The following is a 22,417-nucleotide window of genomic DNA, read 5'->3' as shown; positions in this document are numbered from 1 at the left end:
GAAAATTTCAAGTTGTTGCAGAGATTTTAATGCACATTTTTTATACTTTTTTTTTTTACCGATCGTCTACACTGAGACGATCGAAACGAGGGTTTCATATGCGTTTTCCATTTCCTAGTGTGCAAGGTGGAAAACGGTGTGCATGTAAACACGTGTATCAAGCGTGCGCGTCGCGCGTGAACGTTACGTGATTGGTCTGGGTCCCATCCTCCTCCTCCTCTGAACTTTTTGAGCGGGGAACTGGAGATGAGCGAGAAACAAAATGGCAGTTCGTCAAGTTCTCTCCAAGGCCAAAGGTATTTATAAACATTATTGGCGCTGATGTATAACTTCATGATTTATATTTCTGCAAATCGTAATGTAACTCTATAGGTAAGGAATAGCCAGAAGAAGGCTAACTACACTTCGTCAACAGCAATGCCTCACAAGGCCCCAAGTGCAAGCAACTGAGTCTCACGCAATTATTCAAATTTTTACAGATTTTTGCCAAGCGCTTTCAGGCTTTAAAAAAATTATTCCTTAATCCAAAACTTAAAATATTAGCACAGTGAAACGTAGTATTTTTGTTGGAGAAAGGAAGGGGACTGTATTTAAGAACGGAATTTTTGAGTTCTTATTTTAAAAAGCTTAACTGAACAGGGGGTGGGGTGGAGGTAAGGCCAGTAAAGGTTAAGTAAAGTCAAAACTGATAAGGAACAATCTTTTGGAAAATCTTTGTTGATTAATGCGCCAATCAATTCAAAACTTCAACAACCCCACTCCCCACCTCCCACCTCCACTCTCGGGCAAAAATAGATCCGGTTCCACTCAGATCCCCACTACCAGGGCACGGTACACAGTCAAATGCCTGGGGTGTTCCCAGGGTGGGGAGGGGGGATATTGGAGGTTCAAATTGATTGGCCCATAAGTCCATAAATATCCCAGTTTAGCTAATAACTGAACTTTGAACCTCTGGGTCCTGCAAACTAAGCCATATCTACTGGAAAGTGTGATAAACTTTCATTCATGCAAAAGTGATAAACCATGTTGCTGAAAAATTTTCTTCTTGTTTTCTAAATTCATGACATTTTACTGTTATGGAGTGTAACCCTTCCAATTTTGGGAAATTTACGATACATTGCTTTATTTTCAGGATTCTTAGAGACAGTGTGAATGATAGCTCATATAATCAATCCGGTAATGAAAATCCTTCTGCTGAAAATGTACTTTTAATTCTTGCAGTGGTAAACTTAGGCCATCAATTGAGATGCATGTCATCACTTGTGAATGTCAACAAGCAAGGAAAAGTCGCCGTTCTTGAGCTAAACAGAAAACCAGTCAACAGCTTCAGTCTGGATTTTTTGCAAGAAATAAATGTAGAATTGGATAAACTTGAAACTGACCAAGACTGCCAAGGACTTATCATCACTTCTGTATGTTCATTATTTATTTTTTTCCAACAAATATTTGATAAAGCTAATGTGCTTTTTTTTTTTTAATGTACACTTTGAATTTACCTGTATTGGGTTTTATGTATGTTAAGCTTCTTTGTTTGAGCACATTATGCACTTATTAGTGACAGTAATTTTCTTTCTAAAATATTGATCAGCACATTATGCACTTATTAGTATAGTACAGTCAACTATCTCATAGCGACCACTTCTTGTAAGCGACCACCTCCCATAAGCCACCACTTCGTAAACAATCGCTTTGTTCCTCAGTTAAATACTGTTTCAAGAGCTCTCTTGTAAGCGACCACCACTCAAATTTCTCAAGGGAGCGCGACCACTTTTTAGGCCCAGAAATTACACATATCCTTTTGTTTTCTGTTTCCGGTAAGCGACCACTCAACATAATCCTGTATGATCGTTAGTGAATCATTACTCAGAAGTGATAAAAGTTCAATTTTTAATGACGCTACCCCGAGCTGCTGACAGATGATAACAGTTTACAGACTGAGAAGGTGGCTATAATTAGATCTGTAGGTAAACGGGAATTGTTACAGTGATTTGTTCCGAAGTGTTATACAAAGTTTCATCAGAAGAATGAAAAGGTGTGAAAAAATCAAACAAATTAGTTTCTATTTGCCTAATTTTAGCTTCTAAGGTAATATTTTTATGCAATTAACTAATCAATCCAGTGTTAGGCTTATTTTGTTGATCTTTCCCGTAAGCAACCACCTCCTGTAAGCGACCACTTTGTTGTGCACCAAGGGTGGTCCCTTACGAGAGAGTTTACTGTATTTCTTTCAATCAGGCCCTTCCCAAAGTATTCTCTGCTGGCTTAGACCTGGTTAAGGAAGTTTACCAGCCAAAAGATCTGAAGCACCTTGCAACTTTTTGGCAAGAGTTTCAAGGAATGTGGCTTCGCTTGTATGGCTCAAGACTTCTAACCATGGCTGCAATAGAAGTAAGAGTTCCTTTCTGTTTGTAAATGGTTTAAATTTTGTTATAAATGAGAGAGTTTTTACGCTGTGGTATGTATAAGACAGTCTAGCTCCAGAATGTCAGCCTTTCTTCAGTAGTGATAAGCATTTAGAAGATAGTACTTTATTTATTTCATGTAAATTGAACCAAATTACTCCCACCAGCATTATCTGTAACACTGACCTCTTGGGTTTGACAGTGGTCCCAAATTTGTGTATGTCAGTCAAAATGGTAAACTGTGGTCATTTCATTAATTATTTTGAAAGCTATTTGTTGAGCAATACTTTCTTGCATGGCACTTTGTATTTAATTATGTTGTACACGTTGATTCTTTGATGTACAAGGCTGTCATTACAAGCCAGCTGCCAGCTTTTAATAGTAATATTTATTTATTAAAAGCTGGCAGCTGGCCAGCAATAGACTGCAAGCAGTCTCTCTCTTCTTCTAAGGTTGAATGAAGCACGCATCAGGGCTCGAGACTAATTTTTTTTCTCACTAGACCAGTGGCTAGTGACAACCTTGATTTCACTAGCCAAAACCAATTTTCTACTAGCCAGAACTTTCAAACATGGGGGGAATTGCGGAAGGGTAGACATTTTAACTTTTAAATTATACAATGTTGATAGGGAAAAAATGTTGCAAACTTGTAGACATGACTTCATCAGGTTTTTTTATTGTCATCCTGTTAAGCCAGAGAAAATGATGTGTAATGTGTTAAGTCGAGAATATACTGCACATCCTGAGTAAGAACGCATCTCAGGTTGCCCGAAATAAGCTTCGATGAGTCAGAATCGGAGAATCATTTAAAATCTTGAACCGTATTTAGAAACTAAAGACGGCCTTTTCTCAATCGGCAGGCATTCAAACATGTTCATTTGGGCGCGTATTCCCAACAAACATTTGCATCAAAGCAATGTGACGGACTGTATACAAATAGATATGTTAAAAAAAGATGAAAGAAATATCACGTAGTTTTTATCTATTTTTTTCTATTTAGTTCTGTTCAAGACAAATTGTCAATTCGTTCGATTTACATTTCACTGGTTTTGTTAGCTTGTTGGGCGTGTGGTTTATTTATAATAGCAAACATTCCTTCCAAAAATGTCGATTCACACGTCCTTGTTAAGGTAATTTAACTTTACTTTAATTATAATTAGCAAACATAGGAATTAAATGGATTTCATAATCATAACTCCTCAACTTCCACAATAACAAATCCTTTTTCTGAAAGCGTTCGCATACGTGACCAGTCAACCTCGTTGTTCATGTAAATTGCAACCCGATCGCTGATCAACACTGTGGTGACGTTATGCGTGTTTTCACACGCAACTAATTATTGGCAGAAACAGTTTCTATCGCTTGTCGCTCCTTACGGAAAAGGCCTGAAAAAAACTTACCGTTCGTTCGCTTTTTGGTATTTCAGTATTTCCACATTCTTTCATATTTGTCAACAGAGTACTTGTTAGCTCTGTTCTCTCAGAGTCGATTTCAATTTGCCGTTTCTTTCCACTATAAAAATGCCTGAAATTTTCACTAGCCATTTTGGCAAGTGAAAGCCCAAAACTCACTAGCCAAAACTGCATTTCAACTAGCCTGTGGCTAGTTGGCTACCGTTAGTCTCGAGCCCTGACGCATTCTTGCGGCTCGTGTGGAGGGGGGGAAGAATCTGAAAGAAGGAAGAAGAGTTCTTTTTCTCTCCCCCTCAATTCCTCCTTGTTCTATTTTTCAATTTGCATAATTTTACAGTCCCTTTAGCGCGAGTGATCTGAGGGAGAAAGTAATGATAATAACTGTCAATAATATTTAAGGAGAGAATCCAATGCCAAGGCAGTTTTCAGTGGAGCCCTCCTAATTAATTGATAACCTATCGGTAATTAAATACAAGATAAGTGGAAATGAATAAAAAGTAAAAATATCTGTTCCTAATATTTCAAAGAGTCAAACTCTTCAAGTAGACTGCTTACAATTAGCAACTTGATATTTTAATAACTTCTCCCCAGTACTTTTATAAGAAAAGTATTGGGACAAGATAGGAGAATTTGTTATTTGATATTAGGGGTTTTTAGTTAAGGGTTAAGAAAGTGGAGACACAAATTCATCAGCTCAATATAAGGAGATTGGAATCTTTGTCTTCTAAACACAGCAACATTATTTTAAGGTGGCAATAAAATAAAGTTATGATTTGATATTTTTTTTTTAATAGGGTCACGCCCTAGCAGGAGGGTGTGTTCTGACTTTGGCATGTGATTACCGTGTCATGGCTGATGGACCCAGAATTGGGCTTGTGGAGACAGAGGCAGTAAGTTGTATTTATTATGAATTACAAATTAAAATAAACATATGTAGAGTGATTCTATGCAAAGCAAATTAAAACACAAAATTGCCACTCGACTTTATTGCTCACAGTCTTTTGCCAGTGAGCCTTTCAATTAATTTATCCTTAATTCCTGCACAGTAATAATAAATACTGTCTTATCTATTGATTTCTTTTTCTTTCTTAGGGTGTTCCACCACCTTTCTGGTAAGTGTTAAAACACAGACACCTGACTGTGTACAGCATATCAGGATCAAAATTCATGTACTTCAAAACATGAGCTACTGGATTTTAGCATCACCACAGTACCTGCTCAAGTGATTGAGAGTGGATTTCTGTTATGTGATGTTTCGTGATTTGTGTCACATCAGGTGTCATGTTCTTCTAATAACTCAGTGGAAGTTGTTATCCACACAACTTGTTAAGGAAGGAAGCTTGGCCAAGGATACGGCCTACAGGAAAAACTATGGAAAAAACTATTATTAACTATCATGATGATTTGAACACGCTCAAAGTGAAATATGATAGTTGATGACAGTCGATGGTAGTGCATGATACTTGACCAGTGAGTGAGTTTTAACTATCATTGACTATCATGCGCCGTTTGACCAGGGCTTAATGGCTATCCATCTTGGTTTTGTTACATGAGTAACAGCACCAGATAGCAAAAAAAAATTTCCTGTGTAATCGATTTAGTCTCACACTTGTAGTCTTTATATAATGGTTAATGCATTTAATCAGATGTTAAAATTATTATTAATACATGCAAATTTATATCAGTTTGTGTATCTTTTACCAGGGTTTTTAACAATGTTGCAAGTGTAGTTGGCAAAGGCATTGCTGAAAAGGCAATAATCAGCAGCAAGAGGTATACTTCTCAGGAAGCATTGGCTGTTGGATTGGTGGACAAAGTTGTACCAAAAGACGAAGTGATGAAGGCAACAAGGTCACAAATGGATGAGTGGATTGTGTTTGGAGGTAATAGTAATTTAAACATAATTTTTTTCCACATTTTAAATTGTGCAATAAAGAATTGAAAAATTGCCTATCAATTCTGAAGGTCTCTGAAGAGTCTCTTGGCCGAGACGAAACGCCGCGTCAGACTAGCCACGAACATTTTCGCAAGTATTTGACAATTTTAAATTGTATCTGAATTTTTTTAAACAAACATTCAATTTGCTTCTAATTTTCTTTTCAGGAAGTTTATTTTCAAGAGTAAAAACAATATTTCTACTTCAACAAACGTGCAGCTCACGAGTATTATATTATTAAGGAAATGATCGCCGAAGACGAGTTTAAGACACAAATTCTTTTAACTAGTACCATAAGAAATAGATAGAAAAGGGTGAGGAGAATTTACATGTTGATAGGAAAGAAAGCGTTAGGAAAAAGTAGCCAAGTGGCTCTGTTGTTGTACATTTGTGTACATTTGGCTGCTATGGCTGGCATTGAAATAAAAATGTAATGGGTTTTTTTCAGCCGCACTGTGTTCCTGAGAGAAAAGCAATGTTTAAAGAATACTTACAGGCTACTTTGAAATCTCGCGTAAGGGAACTGGTCATTGCAAGTTTGTTCGAAAAGGACCCACCTTGTCTGGGTTGGGGGAATTATCGAAGACACTACCTAACTCATGAACATTAGCGAAAAAAAAGTTATTGCTTTTAAAATTTGGATTGACACAGAAATATTCAGCTAGCAAGAGTAAACGTTGCTTAATAAACACGGCAAGTGAGGTTTGAATCTCATTGTCATTTTTTACTGCTGGATATAGGGGTGGCTATGCAGTAAAGACACCATTATAGAGATTGAGGAAGGGGGATGTAGGCAGAGACTACCATCTATTTTGTGGTTTGATGGGTGCTGTTTGAGTATAGTAGTTTTAAACACTTCCCTAATGTCGCCGGAATTGTTGTTTCCCCCAGGGAGAGCGATGGAGCTCACCAAAAAGGTCATGCGCAGAGATGCCATTGAAGCTTTGGAAAGTAAACGAGAGGAGGACATCAAGGAATTTGTGGATACCGTAACGGACGAAGAGGTACAGGCAGCAATTGGAAAACAGATTGAAAAAATATCAAAAAAGAAGTAGCTCACCGCTGATGTGTCTTTGCAAGGTCATTTTTGATGTCACAAAACAGTTTTAGAGGCTTGGGGTACTGTGTGACGCAAGGAAACTGTTGAATGAGGAACCAAAGAACAACTGTTGTACAACAAGGTTAGAAAGTTTATCCGCGGCTTTACACTAGACAATGTTTCGAACAACTTCTAGAAGTCGGTGCTACATTTTGCAACGCTCCAACAATTTTTTTTACGTCTTGTGACATGCTTAACAATGTGCATTGCGGGAGAAGTTGTACAAATTATTGCCTTTTTTAAACAGCGCTCTAAGAAGCGCAAATTCTTAAAACAGAGAGCCCAAGCCATGAAGTTTAATGGCTGCTATGCCTGTATTTAATCCGAAGAGGTACTTCTCAGCGGACAGTTGAAATTAAACGCTACCGTGAGGGCTATTGGTCTGTTTTGATTTATTTAATGGTTTGCATTCTATCTAAAAACATAGCAGTTGTATAGAAGTGCTGCATTGGATTGCAACCGGGGTTACAGCAAAATCATCATGCGTCCAATTTGTTCAGGACCTTAAAACTGGTTTGTGGTTAGTGAAAAGTCAGGGTATTTTTATTATTGTGATAAGTGCAACCCTGTTATTAATCACGAAAACGAGTTTTAAATGCGGATTAAATAGGCATTGTCAAGGGGTTTTTGCTATGTTTTGGTCAAGACTGCACAAACGTTTGACAAATAACCTTCGCTCCAAAACGAAATCGCTCTTAAAGCACCAAGAAGAAAATATCAATTGATTTCTTGAAGAAAGAACCGAGTCAAAATCAACTTTTAGTGATTGTTCCCAGTACATAGGCAAATAATTTGAAAAGATTGGCCAATTTTTTGAAGTTGTAATCCAGTTCCATCCTGGCCATTTGCAGCCAAAGCTAACTAATACTAGTTCCTTTGCCCTAACAGAGTAACTGTTAACAAAACTGGACTGCTATTTTAACGTTCCCATTCACAAAAATATGTTTAATGGCTGTTCAAAGAGACACTAAAACTTGTTGACGCTGCCCCTTTAATGGCATGTCCAACCACAATAAACAGTTTAATGCTCAACCTGTTGTAACTGATGGCAGTTTCTTGCTTCTGGTACTTGTTTCACAAACAACTTACAAATTTAGACATGTTACTAGATTTTTCATTCAATTTTCAATTTTTGGCACTTTTTAATGCAACCTCTGTCGCGTTGGAGTTCGCGATGAAAATCGCAAGTGTAAACCCTCTGCGATTTCAAACTGCATTTGGACGCGATTTGTCTCCGTGATATCGCAGGGGTTTCGAAAGATGGTCGAAACTTCATGCAAGTTATCGGCCATTTGGGGAAAGTCGCAGAATCACGTCCAAATTGCACCAAAATCGCCGCAATTTTACACTTGCGATGTTCATCGCCAGCTCGAGTGCGGCAAAAGTGTGACATAAAAAGGGCCCCATTTACAGGAAGTAGATAATATTGTGCTTAGAACAAGGCTACCGTCTACTTTCTGATGAGTGATGGAACGACCTAGTTCCTCGCTCCTCCTTCCAGGATGGAAGAGAGGACGCTAGGGACAAGGTTGTGTTCAAATAAAGGAAGATGGTAAGACGAAAATGAATATATGAAAATTCATACATTTGAAATGTGGAAGAAAGAAAGAATGAATAACTGAATGATCATCGCAGGTATATACGCAACTTAAGCACTTTAAGCAGTTGCGAAAAGAAAGCCTGAAAAAAATTCAAGCTTGAACAGGATTCGAATCATGACCTCTGAGATGCCGGTGCAGTGCTCTTCCAATTGACCTATCAAGCCAACTGGGAGCTGGTCATTGCGTGAATGCGTAATATCCCCGTAGAGGTGATGTGATGAAAGTGAAGATATGTAAATTCATATATTTGAACTGCGGAAGAAGGCCGAATAAATAAGTGAATAATCATGGCAGGAAAAGAAAGCCTGAAAAAAATTCAGGCTTGAACGATGTTCGAATCATGACCTCTGCGATACCGGTGCAGTTCTCTTCCAATTGAGCTATCAAGCCAACTGGGAGCTGGTCATTGCGTGAATGCGTAATATCCCCGTAGAGGTGATGAGATGAAAGTGAATATATGAAAATTCATATATTTGAACTGCGAAGGAAGGAATGAATAAGTGAATGATCATCGTAGTTATATACCCAACTTAAGCAGTTGCGAAAAGAAAGCCTGAAAAAAAATTCAGGCGTGAACGGGATGGTAAGCCTTTGCTTACAGCTACTACACACTTCCATAAAGTTATGTAACCAGGACAAAGGCACTGAAACGCACTTTATTTTTGTTAGCTAATTTGACTCTTTACTCCAGTAGTGATATATCTTTACATTTAATGTAGGCTACAATGTACTGGATAATATTATACCTTTGACACTACGGTTGCATCCTAACTGTGCTTATATTCTGCCTCGCAATTTGTCTAATTGTGTACGGCTTACTAGCCACTCGTGGTGAATTAATTTCAGTGGTGTATCTAGGACGTTTTGACCTCGCGTTCGAGGCGAAGGTATAGGACTAGAAACTAGCCATGGTCAAACTCCAGTCGTTGAGTTAGCCTGTGTTGCTAGGCAACGTGAGGTGAGCTTTATGAAAAGGACCGCTACTGCTTGAGTTTTGACTTCTCTCCAACAATGCCCCGGTATCGAAGTATCAGTTTCTCGTGCGTTAACATATATTGACTCGTCCATTGATAACACACCGAGAGTGCTTCTACAAACGTTTTCAAATCACAGTGCTTTTTTTGAACGAAGCTGTGATCTGTATGATCTCTCTGTCTCATATCACAGTATGAAACTACCCAGAGAGGTGCTTAAAGTAAATACCGTATGCTGCTATGCGCTATCGTACAAAATTACGAATGTCTAGTATAATCGCCGGATTAAGTGAGGCCCTGATACTCCTCCATGGGTGGAAAACCCCTGACTATAAAGTTTGCATTCTTGACTATCAAAATGACTCTAATTACACTTAAATTTATCACCACTTGTTATGCTATATTAAAACCGCTTATATTTAAAATCGAGTAGGTCATACGATTTTCAACCAATTTGCTGTCTAAAAATGGATGAAAATTCGGCTATAATGGTTTGAAGCAATTATTCAAAGAAATGTGAAAAAGGTGGGTTATAAAAGCCGAACTTCAATAATCAACCCTTTAAGCCCTAACAGTGATCAGCATCAAATTTTTCCTTGTAATATCAATGCTTGTTCAACCCCTGAGGTCATGAGAGTTGAGGATATGATCACCCAAGGTGGATTTTCTGGATGTTTTAATAACTTCTCCTCCGTACTTTTATAAGAAAAGTAATTGGTCAGGATAGAAAAATTTGTTCTTTGATATTAGGGATTAAAGGTTTAAAGCGACTAATGTAAGTTTGAAGAGAACTAACTTTATACTGATCACGAAAATCCTATGTATTAATTAAACCACCCCCATAACTTTTCAACTTTTTCCCCCTAGAAGTTGTGGGTCTTAAGACATCTCTCACATTAATGAACTTGTTGAGAACTGCAAAATAAGCCATAGTTCAGGGGTATACCTAATATACACAAGGATTGGGACGTTTTTGAACTTTAAAATTTTTACGTTTTAAGGCCATTTATCTCAAAGCTATAACTTTTCTCATTCATAATTATATCAGTTATGAAATACACTCATGAGTAGCTTTAAAATGGTATATCATGCATGGACATTGAGTTTGAAGTCTTGGATCTGGTGAAAATGTCGTTTTGCCTTAGGGGTTAAAGGGTTAAAGCTTCATTCATTGGCTCAATGTGACCTGACCTTTATCTCGATTTACTTTGAAACAGTATGCTAATTATTTTTCTAGTTGTATACACTGTAATTCAAAAGACCTGTAGCAGCCCCAAGTTCCATGTTTAAGTCCTGATGCCCCTAGGGCTGGTTCAATCCAGGAATTTTCAAGCTACGTTGGCCACAATATGGGGCATAAAAAGGCCAGAGATAAAATCTTTGGAACCCACTCTCGAACTCAATTTAACAGTTGGGTCCAAATTGGAACTGTTATGCCCCCAACTTGAACTGTGTTTTACTTACCGAAACAACGTCATTTTGGTGGTTACTAGCAGATCTCACAAATTTACAGTGTGACTAAGGTTCATTAGGTTAACACAAGCCGGCGAAAAGCATTAAAACATAACGTGACCCTTTTAAAGTACGTTAAAAGTAAATTAAATGAGTATCATTAGAACTGAGCGGATTTGTCTATTTCTCTAAATGGTCCTGACTCAGCACTCGCTCTCCTCATCCATTAAAATCTCTTTCTCCCTTTTTTCCTCCGTTTCATCTGATTTCACGGCATTTTGCCCATCGTCTCCTGGCTCCAGTTTCTTCTTTGCTTTCCCTTTTTTCTTCTTTTTCTTGGTCTCAGCTTGTGCCGTGTCGGTCACTTCCAGCGCCTCTTCAAGCATTTCATCGAGCTCGTCTTCCAGCTTCTTTTTCGTCTTCTTCTTCTTCGGCGTTTCTTCGTTCTCGTTGATTTTTTCCTCGCCGGCTACGCTTTCTTCTGCAGCTTCTCTTTTCTTTTTCTTCCTCGGTGTTCCTTCTGTTGTTTCCTCGCCGTTTTCTTCTGTGGCTACGTCTGCTACCGCATCTTTATTCTTCTTTTTCTTCTTTTTCTTTTTTCCGTCATTGCAGTTGATATCTTCCTCGCCAATCTCCCCAGAGGCCACCTCAACGTTAGCTTCGTTACTCTTCTTTTTCTTCTCCTTTTCTTCGCCCTGAGTTGATTCATCTTCACCATTTTCATCCGTGGCTTTGTCTTTGTTTTTCTTTCGCTTCTTCATTTTTCCCTCTTCCTTCATTGTTTCTTCTTCACCGTTTTCTGTTGTAGTCAGATTCTTCTTTTCTTTCTTTTTCTTTGGTTCCATCTCCCCTTGTTCTTCTCCCTTTGCTTTCTTCTTTTTAGCTTTCACACCTTCCAAGTTGCCTTCGTTGTCTCCTTCTTCCAAATCACTCTTATTATCCGGCGTTGCATCTTCCTTCAGTTTCTTTGGATTCTTTATCTCGGGCTCTTCCCCCGGTTCGTCATCACCTTTTTTGTCTTCCGCCTTAATCCAAGCTTCTTTAATCGTTTTCTCCTTTGGGTTTTCCTCTCCTCTCACTGTTTCTTCGGCTTTCTTCTTCCGCTTTTTCTTAGCACCATTTTTCTTTCCAGTGGTTAACGGATCGCTGTCGCACATGCGTGGTGTCATATCATCAGAAGGCGTGTCACCATACAGAATACTATCCAATTCAGCGTCTGTTGCGCAACGACTTTCCTGCTCTCGTCGTACGTCTTCGAGAATTTTTATAAGCTCATTGTCGCACGCTGCCTCTTCAGCAAATGATTCTTTACGACTAGTGTCCTCTGCATGCTGCTGTTGTTCAACAGTGTTTGCTTCAACTTCACTTACCAGTAGAGCTGGGCTTCTCACTCTCTCTGCGCTACCTGGATGGTTTCCATTTCCAAAGGATGGCGTTAACAGCCTCTTGTCATCTTTGGCAACAGGCTCGGTTTCCGAACCACTGTCGTCGTTACTCGATTTCTCGTCTTCGCTATTGCTCCCGCTACTATTATCACTGTCACTGTCGCTGTCATCGGAGGAGTCATTTTCGCCGTTAACTCGATTGAAAACCATATCTTCCACCATACGCTTCTCCTGGTAGTGCTGCAGTATTTTCTCCAGCTCTTCTTCGCTGTGTTGGCTAAGAAACCGCTCGAACACAGGAATGGAATCACAAAGTTCGGACTCGTAAAAATCCCATTCCACTTCCATGAGCAACTGCATGAGGTATTTCTTCTTCTCCGTGCAGCTGTCCGTTTGGAACCAACGTGTCTTCCTCATGTCCTCGAACGCAATGTTCCTCATAAAGTGCATGGCATTGTCGGCGTTGTCAGCGATCTTATCGAAGTTGAGCTCCAGGTCACTCTTTGGTTCTTTGTAGACTGGGTGAATGGCATGACCCATTGTCTTGCCTATGTTCTCTTTGAGTCGGTGAATCATGAAGTCCACAATTTCGTACTCGTTCGACTGCTTCTCCACGTCGCTGCGAACTTCGGTGAAGGCATCGTTGATTATGGATAAAAACATGTTGATGAGAATGAACAACATCGACACCGTGTAACTGTAGAAGAAGATTGGTCCAATTATCCGATTGGCTTTGGACATATCCTTCAAAGTGAACTTGCCGAGTAGCGTGTCCATCAGAGACGCACAACTTCGCCATAATGTTCCAAAACCTTCCATGCTCTGCCCAAAAACCAGGCATGCAAGGAATGCATAGGCCATAAATGCCAGCGCGAACATGACCATGAATGATAATAACTGACCCAAACATCTCTTGAGGACTTGCTGCAACATTGACATGCGACGGTTGAAACGCAACAGACGAAACATCTTTAGGAAAGAGAGGAACACGATAATTCCCATGATGCATTTCAGCCACTCGTCCAAGAACGCCGTGTAATGAAAGCTGACGAAGCCTGTTTTTTTGTCGCGCATGCTTTTAAGAGCAGTTTTGGTAAAGCTCAGCCGCGCAAAGAACAAACCCACCGCTGACAACGAGAGAAGAGTGAGCAGGATTTCGAGAATGCTCCATGGATTCTTCAAATGCTCCCTGCCTTTTTTCACAAACTGCCTGATCTCTTTGAACACAAAGAAGGAGCAAAACAAGAGGTAGACAATCTCGCACGCCAACACGAAGTACATTTCGCCCCCTACGTACCGGAAGAGGCGGAGCGTGAGAATGCTGGGATACGGAGTAAGACTTCCGGTGGGAAGCTGCTCGAACAAAAGTGTCACCACGCAGAACAGGTTCACGTTCGCGTTGTAAATGGCAAACTCAGAGAAGATAGCTCGCGTATAACGGTCCAACCAGTTATTTGCGCTCAAGTTCGCAGTTACATCTATTGATTCGGCCTCGTCCATGGGTAACACTTGTACATATCCTGCAATGAAATCAAACACATGTGATTCAGCAAAACTGACTGATAACAAAGCTACGCCCGGGACTTCCAAATATTACCGAAGATCATCCGAAGATGTTCCCTAGGGATATTTTCTGAACATGTTGGAGCATTCTACTTAGCGCCATGGGCTCGCCATTTGGCTCGCGGTATGTGGAAGTAAAATCGCCCAAGATGTCGGCGTTCAAAGGGCTTGAGGTATTTCAGAGAACAGTTTCTCACATGATCAAAGAGGACCCCCTCTGGACCCTGTGACTGGGGTGGATGCAGTTCACGAATAATCTATCCAAAACTGATTTAGTGGTGAGAGCTCATTTGGCCCTTACCTCCTGCGCTGTATGTTGCCTTGTAACCCCAGTACGGATATGTCTTCAACTCGTCTCCTGTCTGGTACTCCCACGGGCCTTTGTCAGACAGCCCTTCAGTGGGAGTGGCGATGGTGGTGACAGAAAGGTTTTGAGACGGTATTAATGGTTCTTCTTTCCAGCCTGGTAGATAAGATCCCTGGTCCTCTTCTGCAATACTGTAGAAATCGTTGCACTCTTTAATGAAGTGGAGGAAGAAGCGCTTGAACTCGCAGGTATCTAAGATCAAGAAAAAGTGTACTTGAGATTACAAGTCAGTTCAAACAAGCAGATGCACTGATTGTAATTGCTTAGGAATTTTGATTAGCTGTAAGCCGAGAACCTTTTTATTGTCCACATAGGAAAAAAATGTAACAGAAGTCTTTTGCCTACTTAATGGCTACGTAATGATTCTGCCCGAGTACACAGGTAAGAACCAGCCAGATTGCTGCGACGAGAACGACCGAGTCTCCAGGCGAGACAGAGGTTTCCGCCTGTTTCTCAGTACCAGATCGTGGGATTTTTTTTTTTTTTTCGCATAATTTTCACGCGTTTTTTTTAGTACGATCTGTAACTTTCCTGCAAAATAATGAGGCCAAGTAACATTTCAAAGTTTCGGAACTAATTATACCTTTTCGAGTGATTTCTCTTATCGCTTTTCCGTCACTATAACGTGAGTAAATTTTGCACCTTAGCCATCTTTGATAAGGTAACCTTTAATCATCTACCATAAACCCGTCAGGTCGTTTAGAATGAATGTCTTATTTCGATGTGTAGTATAACACCCTTAGGACATTTATAGTCGTAAAAAATTTGCATTTATTTATTATCTTGCCATAAACATCGTGAGTTTGCAAATCAAAATGTTTTCTAATGTAAAGGTTAGACCTCCATGAGGACTCACCTAATTGACGCATTTTAACGATACCAGAATGCAATAGTCTGTGATCGCTAATAGACCGAAAAAACACAGTAGCTTATGTCCTTTTTAACCCTTTAAGCCCTAACAGTGATCAACATCAAATTTCTCCTGGTAATATCAATGTTTATTCAACTTCGAGGTGATAAGAAATAAGGATACGATCAACCAAGGAGAGTATTCTTGATATATTAATAACTTCTCTCCAGTACTTTCACAAGAAAAGTATGAGGACAAGATGGGAGAATTTGTTCTTTGATATTAGGGGTTAAAGGGTAAAACAACTAGAGCTTCAATTTAAAATCGATTTAATCCAAGCACGTGTACCTTTCCTGATTCTCAGCTGCCTGAGACGGGCCGCGCCCAAAATCCAAGCGGTGGGTACGTCTGCAAGGAACCCGCTGTCGTAGGTTGTTGAGTTGTCATAGTACATTGTAGGCATCAGAGATGGGATAAATGTGTTATTCATCCATGTCCAGTAATGATTAATATCGTGCACCTTGTAAATGACAGAAAAGATTCCAAGTGTAAACAGTGTGTGCAATCTTATCCCCCTCGGTAAGGGTGTAGCAAATGTAGTAGAGTTGTGTTATTTAGTGTAACATAAATGCTAGCGTTACGCGAGCGTGACCGAAGGTCACGTTGTTAGGGCTACTTATTGTATTGTAATTAGGTCCCCCTCTAGGGACGGATTGAACACATGGTTCGATAGTGTATTGTAACTGTTGTATGTAGGAGTTTCTTGGGAAGGTTTGCGAAGCCAAACATCCTCCTACATTTGATGACCCGGGTAAACAATCAAGCTTCGTTCGCCATGGTTAAATGAACAGGTTTGAACTCGGTGGATCCGACAAAAGCAGGCCTTGTTTACTTTCAGTGTCTAGTGAGATGCAAAAACAAATTGCCGACCCCGTAGGAAATGGACCCACGCCTTTTGTTTCTTACGAAGCATGTCAAATTTTCATTGTGTTACCGAGGGGGCGCGAGCAATATGCGCCATCGTGATTTTCGTTTTTCACCTGGCAAGTCAAAGTCAATTATAAAAAAAACACCGTGCCTAAGTAGCTTGCGTTATTTTGTTTTATACAACAGACAGTGTAAAATTTGCGTTTTGATTGGTGAAGAGGAGTTTGTGATTAGAGTACAGACGTACATAAGCCGCAGGTAGTTCTCGTAATCCTCTCTCGACTAAGGTCACAGATTGCAAGCCAATCACAAGCCTTGTTAGCATTGCATTAGCCAATAGGCGTGCTCTCTTGCTATAGATCAATAATAAGCACTAAATGTGTCATCTCGGGCTCCACACAAATCATCATTACGATGATTTTTGAGAACAGAATTTTGTGGGGGACATGCGATATGAACACAATCTTTAAAATAAATAGATTCCTTTTGGCGGCGCGTGGGTAGTCTGATAACACACAGATGACGTCATAACGTGGTAAGAACAACAGTCACGCTACGAGCCGAACTTCATTGTTCTTACCAGGGTTTGACGTCATCTGCGCGTTATCAGAGTACACACGCACGGCCAAATAGAATCACATTGTTAAGGCAAGACGCGTGCGTGAAAGCGAAATAACCACAATTCTTTTTGCGCGTTTCTGGGCTTCTCCCTTTCGCACGAACCTCTTCGAAGAAAATAACAGACGCTTGAGAGTTTTAACCTACTGCTTGCTTGAGTCAGAAATCAGGTGACTTTAGGACGGTGCCTACTAATACACTGGTATTTTTGCGCAGTAAATAACTATGCGGGAAAAGCAGATCTTAGCAAGGGCTATTGGAATTCAAAAATAAAATTGGGGATAACCACGCATTTTTTTAGTTTAGTTTAATTAAGAAACAATAATCTTTAAAAGTGCTAAAATACAAAGCAATGTATGGCATTTTTTATCAAAATGAAGCTTTATTATCTCTCTATAATGCATGGTTAGCCCCAATTTTCATCTTAAATACTAAGAGTACTTGCTAAGTTCTGCTTTCTCTGCATAGTTTTAAACCGCGCAAAAATATCCCTGTATTAGTAGGCACCACCCATTAGAAACTTGAGTATCTCGAGATGCGCAGAACGTATGCGCAGTAACAAAAGTAGGCACCGTCCTTAAACTAACCTTTGTGTATTTTAGGTTTCCACTGTAGGCAGCCTTTTCAAAGATGTTCTGCATGTACCTCGTCACAAACGATGTGGTCAGATCTCTGTTGCCATAGCTGATGGTGAGTAATACCAACAGGAAGATTACATACCAGGCAATTTCTCTGATGATAGACTTCATTTGTTTTTCCTTCATGCGCAGCTTACGCGCGATTTCCAACTTAGCCTCATCCGGGGGTTTGTCGTTTATCAGTTGTTTCAGCGTCTGTTGCATCTCGGGATCAAGATCCTCCGTGTTCTTGTGCAGCCATTCTTCGTCGTTAGCGAGAGCGTTCGCATCCGCGAACGACTCTTGATCGGCCTTCTTCGGGTCTTTGATGAGCAGAGCAAACAAGGTGGCCAAGACGAAGACCTTAATCGGTTGTGTGAAGAGCACGTCTTGAATAAATGAGATGGTCATTGAAGTAAGCCACTGCGACGATTTTTCCGGACCGAACTGCATTCCGTACATGATGACAAACGAGCCTGAAGTGCATGTTGCAGCGAATGCTATGGTATAAGCAACGTACACAAACCAGTGAGGGAGGGCAAATTTCGTTGGAGCCTTTTTCTTTTCTTCTCCCGTCTCGATATCAATGTCATCGGGAACTGAGGTCTCGGTCTTCACCGTGTATCGGCTCTCCTTCGGCTTAGCTTTCCGAAAGATTGTTACAACGATAAGATTTGCTGGAAACACTACCAAGCTGCTCATGATACCAATGGAAACAGAGCGGATTGAGAAGCTGAATCCCATTATTCTGATAGCATTTTTGGGCGTCTCATTCTCTCCTATTCTGTAAAACATTGCGTTTGAAACCATAGTGCACATCAGTATGGACAGACAACATGTCAAACGCTGCACTCGGGTAAAAGTACTGTGCGCTGGACGAGCCACAACAGAAAACCAGATATGACCATCGGTCAGGTTCTTCCTAACCTCAGAGGCAAACAGGACGTTGAACTTGGTCAGTTCCTTGTTTGAGGCCGGGTACAGAGTTCGTTCGATTTTGCCGTCGCTTTCATCAACCGCCAGCCAGTCGTCACACACGAACCACCATCGCTGGTCCGTCTGAATATCCTGAATCATTATCCGCAGGAGATTCCATGAGGGAAAGTTGCCGCCATTATTGTGCCATATTCGAATGTGCTTCAGGTTGCCAAGCGACTGCGGAACTGTCAGAAGGAACGGATCCACCGACCCTGGAAACAAAAATAGAAAATGGAATAAATGTGATGCCTGGTAAACAAGTGAGCATGAAGTATTAGAAAATCCGAAAGAAAATCCGAGTTCTCTCAACAGGAGTCGAACCTATGACATTCCGATTACTAGTTTGGATATTCTACCACTGAGTTTTTTTTTTTTTTCTGTTTCTGTTGACAGACAAACCTTTTTGGGATTTAAAATGACATCAAATCCCCGTGATACTACTCCTTTGATGACTGTTTATGGTCATTTTTCGTTTAATGCCCGGGTCCTCGAAAAGTTTCACACGAATATTACCCATTTAAGTCGCCTGTTGGTGAAACCGGCAAACTCCTAATATCAAAGAACAAATTCTCCTATCTTGTTCCCATACTTTTCTAAAACACATACTTGGGAGAAGGTTTTTAAATTTCAAGAAAATTTACCTTGGGTGATCATATCCTTAATTCTCATGAGCTCAGGTGTTGAATAAGCATTGATATCACAAAGAGAAATTTGATGCTGATCACTGTTGGGGTTGCGAAACTGGCCGAGAGTGTGGGTCTTCTTTGGTCCAAACCGAGCACAACATTGTCTTAAATTTAAATCTGGCTTACTCTTTCAATCGCTAAAAAATTGTTTTTGTTTTGATTTTTTAGTTTCATTTCTTCCAAAAAAACAAACCTGTTTTGAAGTTTTTCCTTTTAGGATCTTTCAAAACTCTTGGCTCACTGTCCCCAATACCCCCTGTCAAAACAATCGATACTTCTGCACTCGTGCCGGCACCCCGAGTGAATCCTGTGTGCACGTGTATCTCGTAGCAATAGGTATCTCGCGAGTCATTATCAGGAAGTGGAGTTACTCCAGTCTGCAAAAAGAACGTTCAAGTAATAAGTGATAAGTAAGGCAGTCAAATCTTTGAAATCGGTACTAGGCTATGAGTAGTCCACTATTTGGATAGTAAAGCCAGCGTGCCCGCGCGTCGCGTGTCCTCCCGAGAGACAATTTTCGCGCGCGCGCGCGCGTGGTTCTCTCGCTTTATTGTCCGTGAGAAAAGTCCCGAAATAATCTAAATTGTTTTAGTCAGCTCTCTCAAAACAGACAGACATGTAAGTAAGATGGAGATCTCTCTAAGGTTGACATGGTCAGGTTGGTTGGTCTTGGCTTAATTTCACTTGTTTGTCTAACTAAGCTCTTTTTAAAAAGTCGGACACCTCTACAAAACGGGCACACAGGGTAGGTACCTGTGATGCATGCCTTAAAGAGACTTGCATGTATTCGGAAAGATCTTGACAAATGCCTGCGCGTCGTGTTCTTTTCGTGGGAAGCAGAGATGTCGAAATGGTTGTGCTTGATTCCCAACACCATCTATAAATGTTGTGAGTGACTGATTCTTCAAATAAGAGCAACTGAATAGTATACAGAATTCTCATGCCTCTTTCATTTGTTTCGTCTCTGTATAATTACGGGTGAAAGGAAGGGTTTTTGTGTCAGGAATGGAATTTTGCACTTCAGTTTAATTCGTCAATCCCAAGACGAAATAACCAACAGTTCATCTAGACGGCATGTTCTTCCGTTTGCCTTCTTAGCACACAGGCGAACTAAACTAAAACACTTGCCCTTGATGAAGTTTTTCTCTACGGACTAAGGTGTAATTACACGAGAAAAGTTTCCCAGCGATTGGCAATACAACGCCGTTGCGAGGGCAATTGCTTACAAAATTGCGCTTGTATTACTCCCTATTTGCAACTTGTCTCACAACGAAATCTCGAGTTGAAATTTACAGAAGTATTCGATTTTCGCAACGTTGCGAGACACATTGCAGGATGAAAATTTTTTCTCTGTAACTTGTCTTGCAATGCTGTTGTCCTCGCGGTATTGTAATGCGTCGTGTAAGAGCACGCCTCTAGCTTAGTAGCCGCATTTCACAGTCGTGAGCTTAGTGACCTGGCCTTGGATTGGAAGCGAGGCTGGGGGTGACCTCGTTTTGATGCAAAACTCGCTGCTTCGTTATATGTAGATCATGCTATTTTTATGCTAACTAAGTTGCATCTACATATGAAAAGCAGTGAGGTCGGTATCAAAACAAGGTCGCCCCCAGCCTCGCTCCAATCCAAGGCCAGGTCACTAAGCACACAAGTGTAAAATGGCCTATTGAGATGTTACCTTCAGGGCGTCATTTCTGTCAGCTCTTCTAGCCGGGATCAGCAAGATGAGGTAGAGCCCCAGGATCACGCATACAGTGATGAGCGCGTGAGGACTTTTTAATAGTTTATCTATACTCAGCTTGTCAAAGTCGATTTTATTTGGCGGAACAAAGAAACTGCTTCCAAATGTTGTCAAGTGGGTCGTTTTACATTCCGTGTACTCCAGGTTTGTGTTTGGTCCTACCTGTGAACATGTAATATGACAACGAACAAGGTTAAGGCAGAGTAAAATGACAAACTAACAACCTAGTGAACAGCTCTTCCCTTTCCGCTAACTCAAGGTTGGTGAGAACTCGTGACGTCACCAAAATGCCAACCTCGTTCTCAGGGTCCTCTCTCCTCCTTCGAGAGAGGAGCCTGGAATCGAGGTTTTGAGGTAGCATTCTCCAACCGGCGCGCAAACCGTTCCCAGTTCCTTAGGCGTACTACGCGTTCCCGGTGATAGGAAAGAAAGACGAGAACTAGGAGGATAGACTAATATACGGATAAAGGGTTACTTATTAAATGTCGGTAATAAATAAACACCTTTGCTTTTAATTCAAAACACTGAAACAGCAGTTTTAATTGCTTATTGCGTTCGACGTAGGAAGAACGCTTCCTAATATGGATTTGAGTTGAGATTTTATGGGACTTGTCGTCGATGGGCCCATGGATCTTGGGACGCACATCTGGGATCCCCCGCAGATTTTTTTGGCAGGGGCGGATGACATCACAGGGAGAGAGAGCCTGGGATCGAGATTGGCCTCGGCTTGTTTGGTGACATCGAACGCACTCTGTAATCTACGATTATTACTAGTTTTTATCTCACCTTAGTGCCCTCCGTTGACCAACGTTTCTCGTTCTCGTCATAGTACATGCATATAGAAGTGTATACGGAGAAGTTGTACGGCACTGCACCATTAGAATCCATTTTGGCCTTTTCCTCCTCTGGCAACGAGCCGTTTGCCTTATAACGCAACTGCACGAAATATATGCCAGCGGCTGTCCAATTTAATGCATCATTGGACAAAAATAGTTCGGAACTGGTGGAGTCTGATGAATTTGACGAATTCGCGTTAAAATGGCCTCCAAGTTTAAGTGTTTCATTAAAGTCATAAACGCCTTCCGCTGGCTTCGGATTACTTCCTTTCTTTATATACAGCTCTACTTCGACGCGGACTTCCCATTCGACTCGAATATGCACGGCAGATGCATTCTGTGTAACATTGAAGCTGTGTTTCATGTATTTCTTTGCTTCGAGCTTCGATAACGTCTTTTTGGGGCGGGCCCTTTTTGCACGTGGGACTTGAACGCTGATCTCCTTCTCAAGGCCTTTGATTTTGTACTCTTCGCGGCTATCTTTGCCTTTTGATTCGTAGAACGACAAACTCACCAGGTCGCTCTTAACTAGTTCAGCCCCTTTGCCACCTGAGTACAAATTTATCTTAGACACCATGCTCTGGAAGTAAAAGAAAACATCGGCTTGTTGAAATCTGTCAATTAGTAGAAAATTAGACTACCTTATTATTCCAAGATTCGGTTGAACATGGTAAATTTTCTGGGTCTGTACGCGCTTTGATTTCTATTCCCGATTTCAAGCTTTGTACTGACTGAATAAAGTTGGACTTACATTGAATCGAACAGGCCTTCTCAGGCTCTGGCAGTTTACATTATTGTTCGTACTTTAAACAGGGAGTTCGGTATAAAAGGGGTGTGGCCTGGCTATTCTCACCTTCAGTTGTCAATCAACCGTCACAGCATAAACAACTGACAAAAACATGCGTCTTTTTCTGCGACCCTTACTGATAAACTTGGCCTAGTTTTCGGAATAAACCCTGTTAACCGAATTATATTA

General features: G+C 40.6%; 2 protein-coding genes across 2 annotated transcripts in view; one reads left to right on the top strand and one right to left on the bottom strand.

The window, feature by feature from the left end:
• Positions 1-269: 269 nt before the first annotated feature.
• On the top strand, positions 270-7,881 carry LOC146458325 (enoyl-CoA delta isomerase 1, mitochondrial-like). The gene is made up of 7 exons (XM_085090607.1): positions 270-296; positions 1,222-1,412; positions 2,236-2,388; positions 4,609-4,704; positions 4,907-4,926; positions 5,519-5,697; positions 6,642-7,881. The coding sequence occupies exons 2-7, from the start codon at positions 1,251-1,253 to the stop codon at positions 6,803-6,805; spliced, it is 774 nt and encodes a 257-aa protein (XP_084946733.1). The 5' UTR covers positions 270-296; positions 1,222-1,250; the 3' UTR covers positions 6,806-7,881.
• Positions 7,882-9,072: 1,191 nt separating this feature from the next.
• LOC146458324 (polycystin-1-like) overlaps positions 9,073-22,417 on the bottom strand; it is a 46,661-nt gene continuing 33,316 nt past the window's right edge. Inside the window, exons 20-26 of the mRNA XM_085090581.1 lie at positions 21,392-22,021; positions 20,543-20,767; positions 19,061-19,244; positions 17,174-18,393; positions 15,390-15,561; positions 14,126-14,383; positions 9,073-13,781 (exon numbers count right to left, since the gene is read on the bottom strand). Of these exons, the coding sequence (XP_084946707.1) occupies positions 11,080-13,781; positions 14,126-14,383; positions 15,390-15,561; positions 17,174-18,393; positions 19,061-19,244; positions 20,543-20,767; positions 21,392-22,021 (5,391 nt within the window). The 3' untranslated portion in view covers positions 9,073-11,079. The remainder of the gene's footprint in view (positions 13,782-14,125; positions 14,384-15,389; positions 15,562-17,173; positions 18,394-19,060; positions 19,245-20,542; positions 20,768-21,391; positions 22,022-22,417) is intronic.

The sequence above is a fragment of the Pavona decussata genome, unplaced genomic scaffold (genome assembly GCF_977016875.1).
Source record: "Pavona decussata unplaced genomic scaffold, jaPavDecu1.1 SCAFFOLD_233, whole genome shotgun sequence".
Lineage (NCBI taxonomy): Eukaryota > Metazoa > Cnidaria > Anthozoa > Scleractinia > Agariciidae > Pavona > Pavona decussata.
Note: the sequence above shows the minus strand (reverse complement) of the source record. Positions and strands in the feature narration are given on the sequence as shown.

Bases quoted from the DNA above. Each gene is read 5' to 3' on its own strand.
- LOC146458325 (XM_085090607.1), top strand. From the start codon at position 1,251: ATGTCATCACTTGTGAATGTCAACAAGCAAGGAAAAGTCGCCGTTCTT. The intron at 4,705-4,906 runs GTAAGTTGTATT...TTTCTTTCTTAG, and splicing joins GGCTTGTGGAGACAGAGGCA to GGTGTTCCACCACCTTTCTG. The intron at 4,927-5,518 runs GTAAGTGTTAAA...ATCTTTTACCAG, and splicing joins GGTGTTCCACCACCTTTCTG to GGTTTTTAACAATGTTGCAA.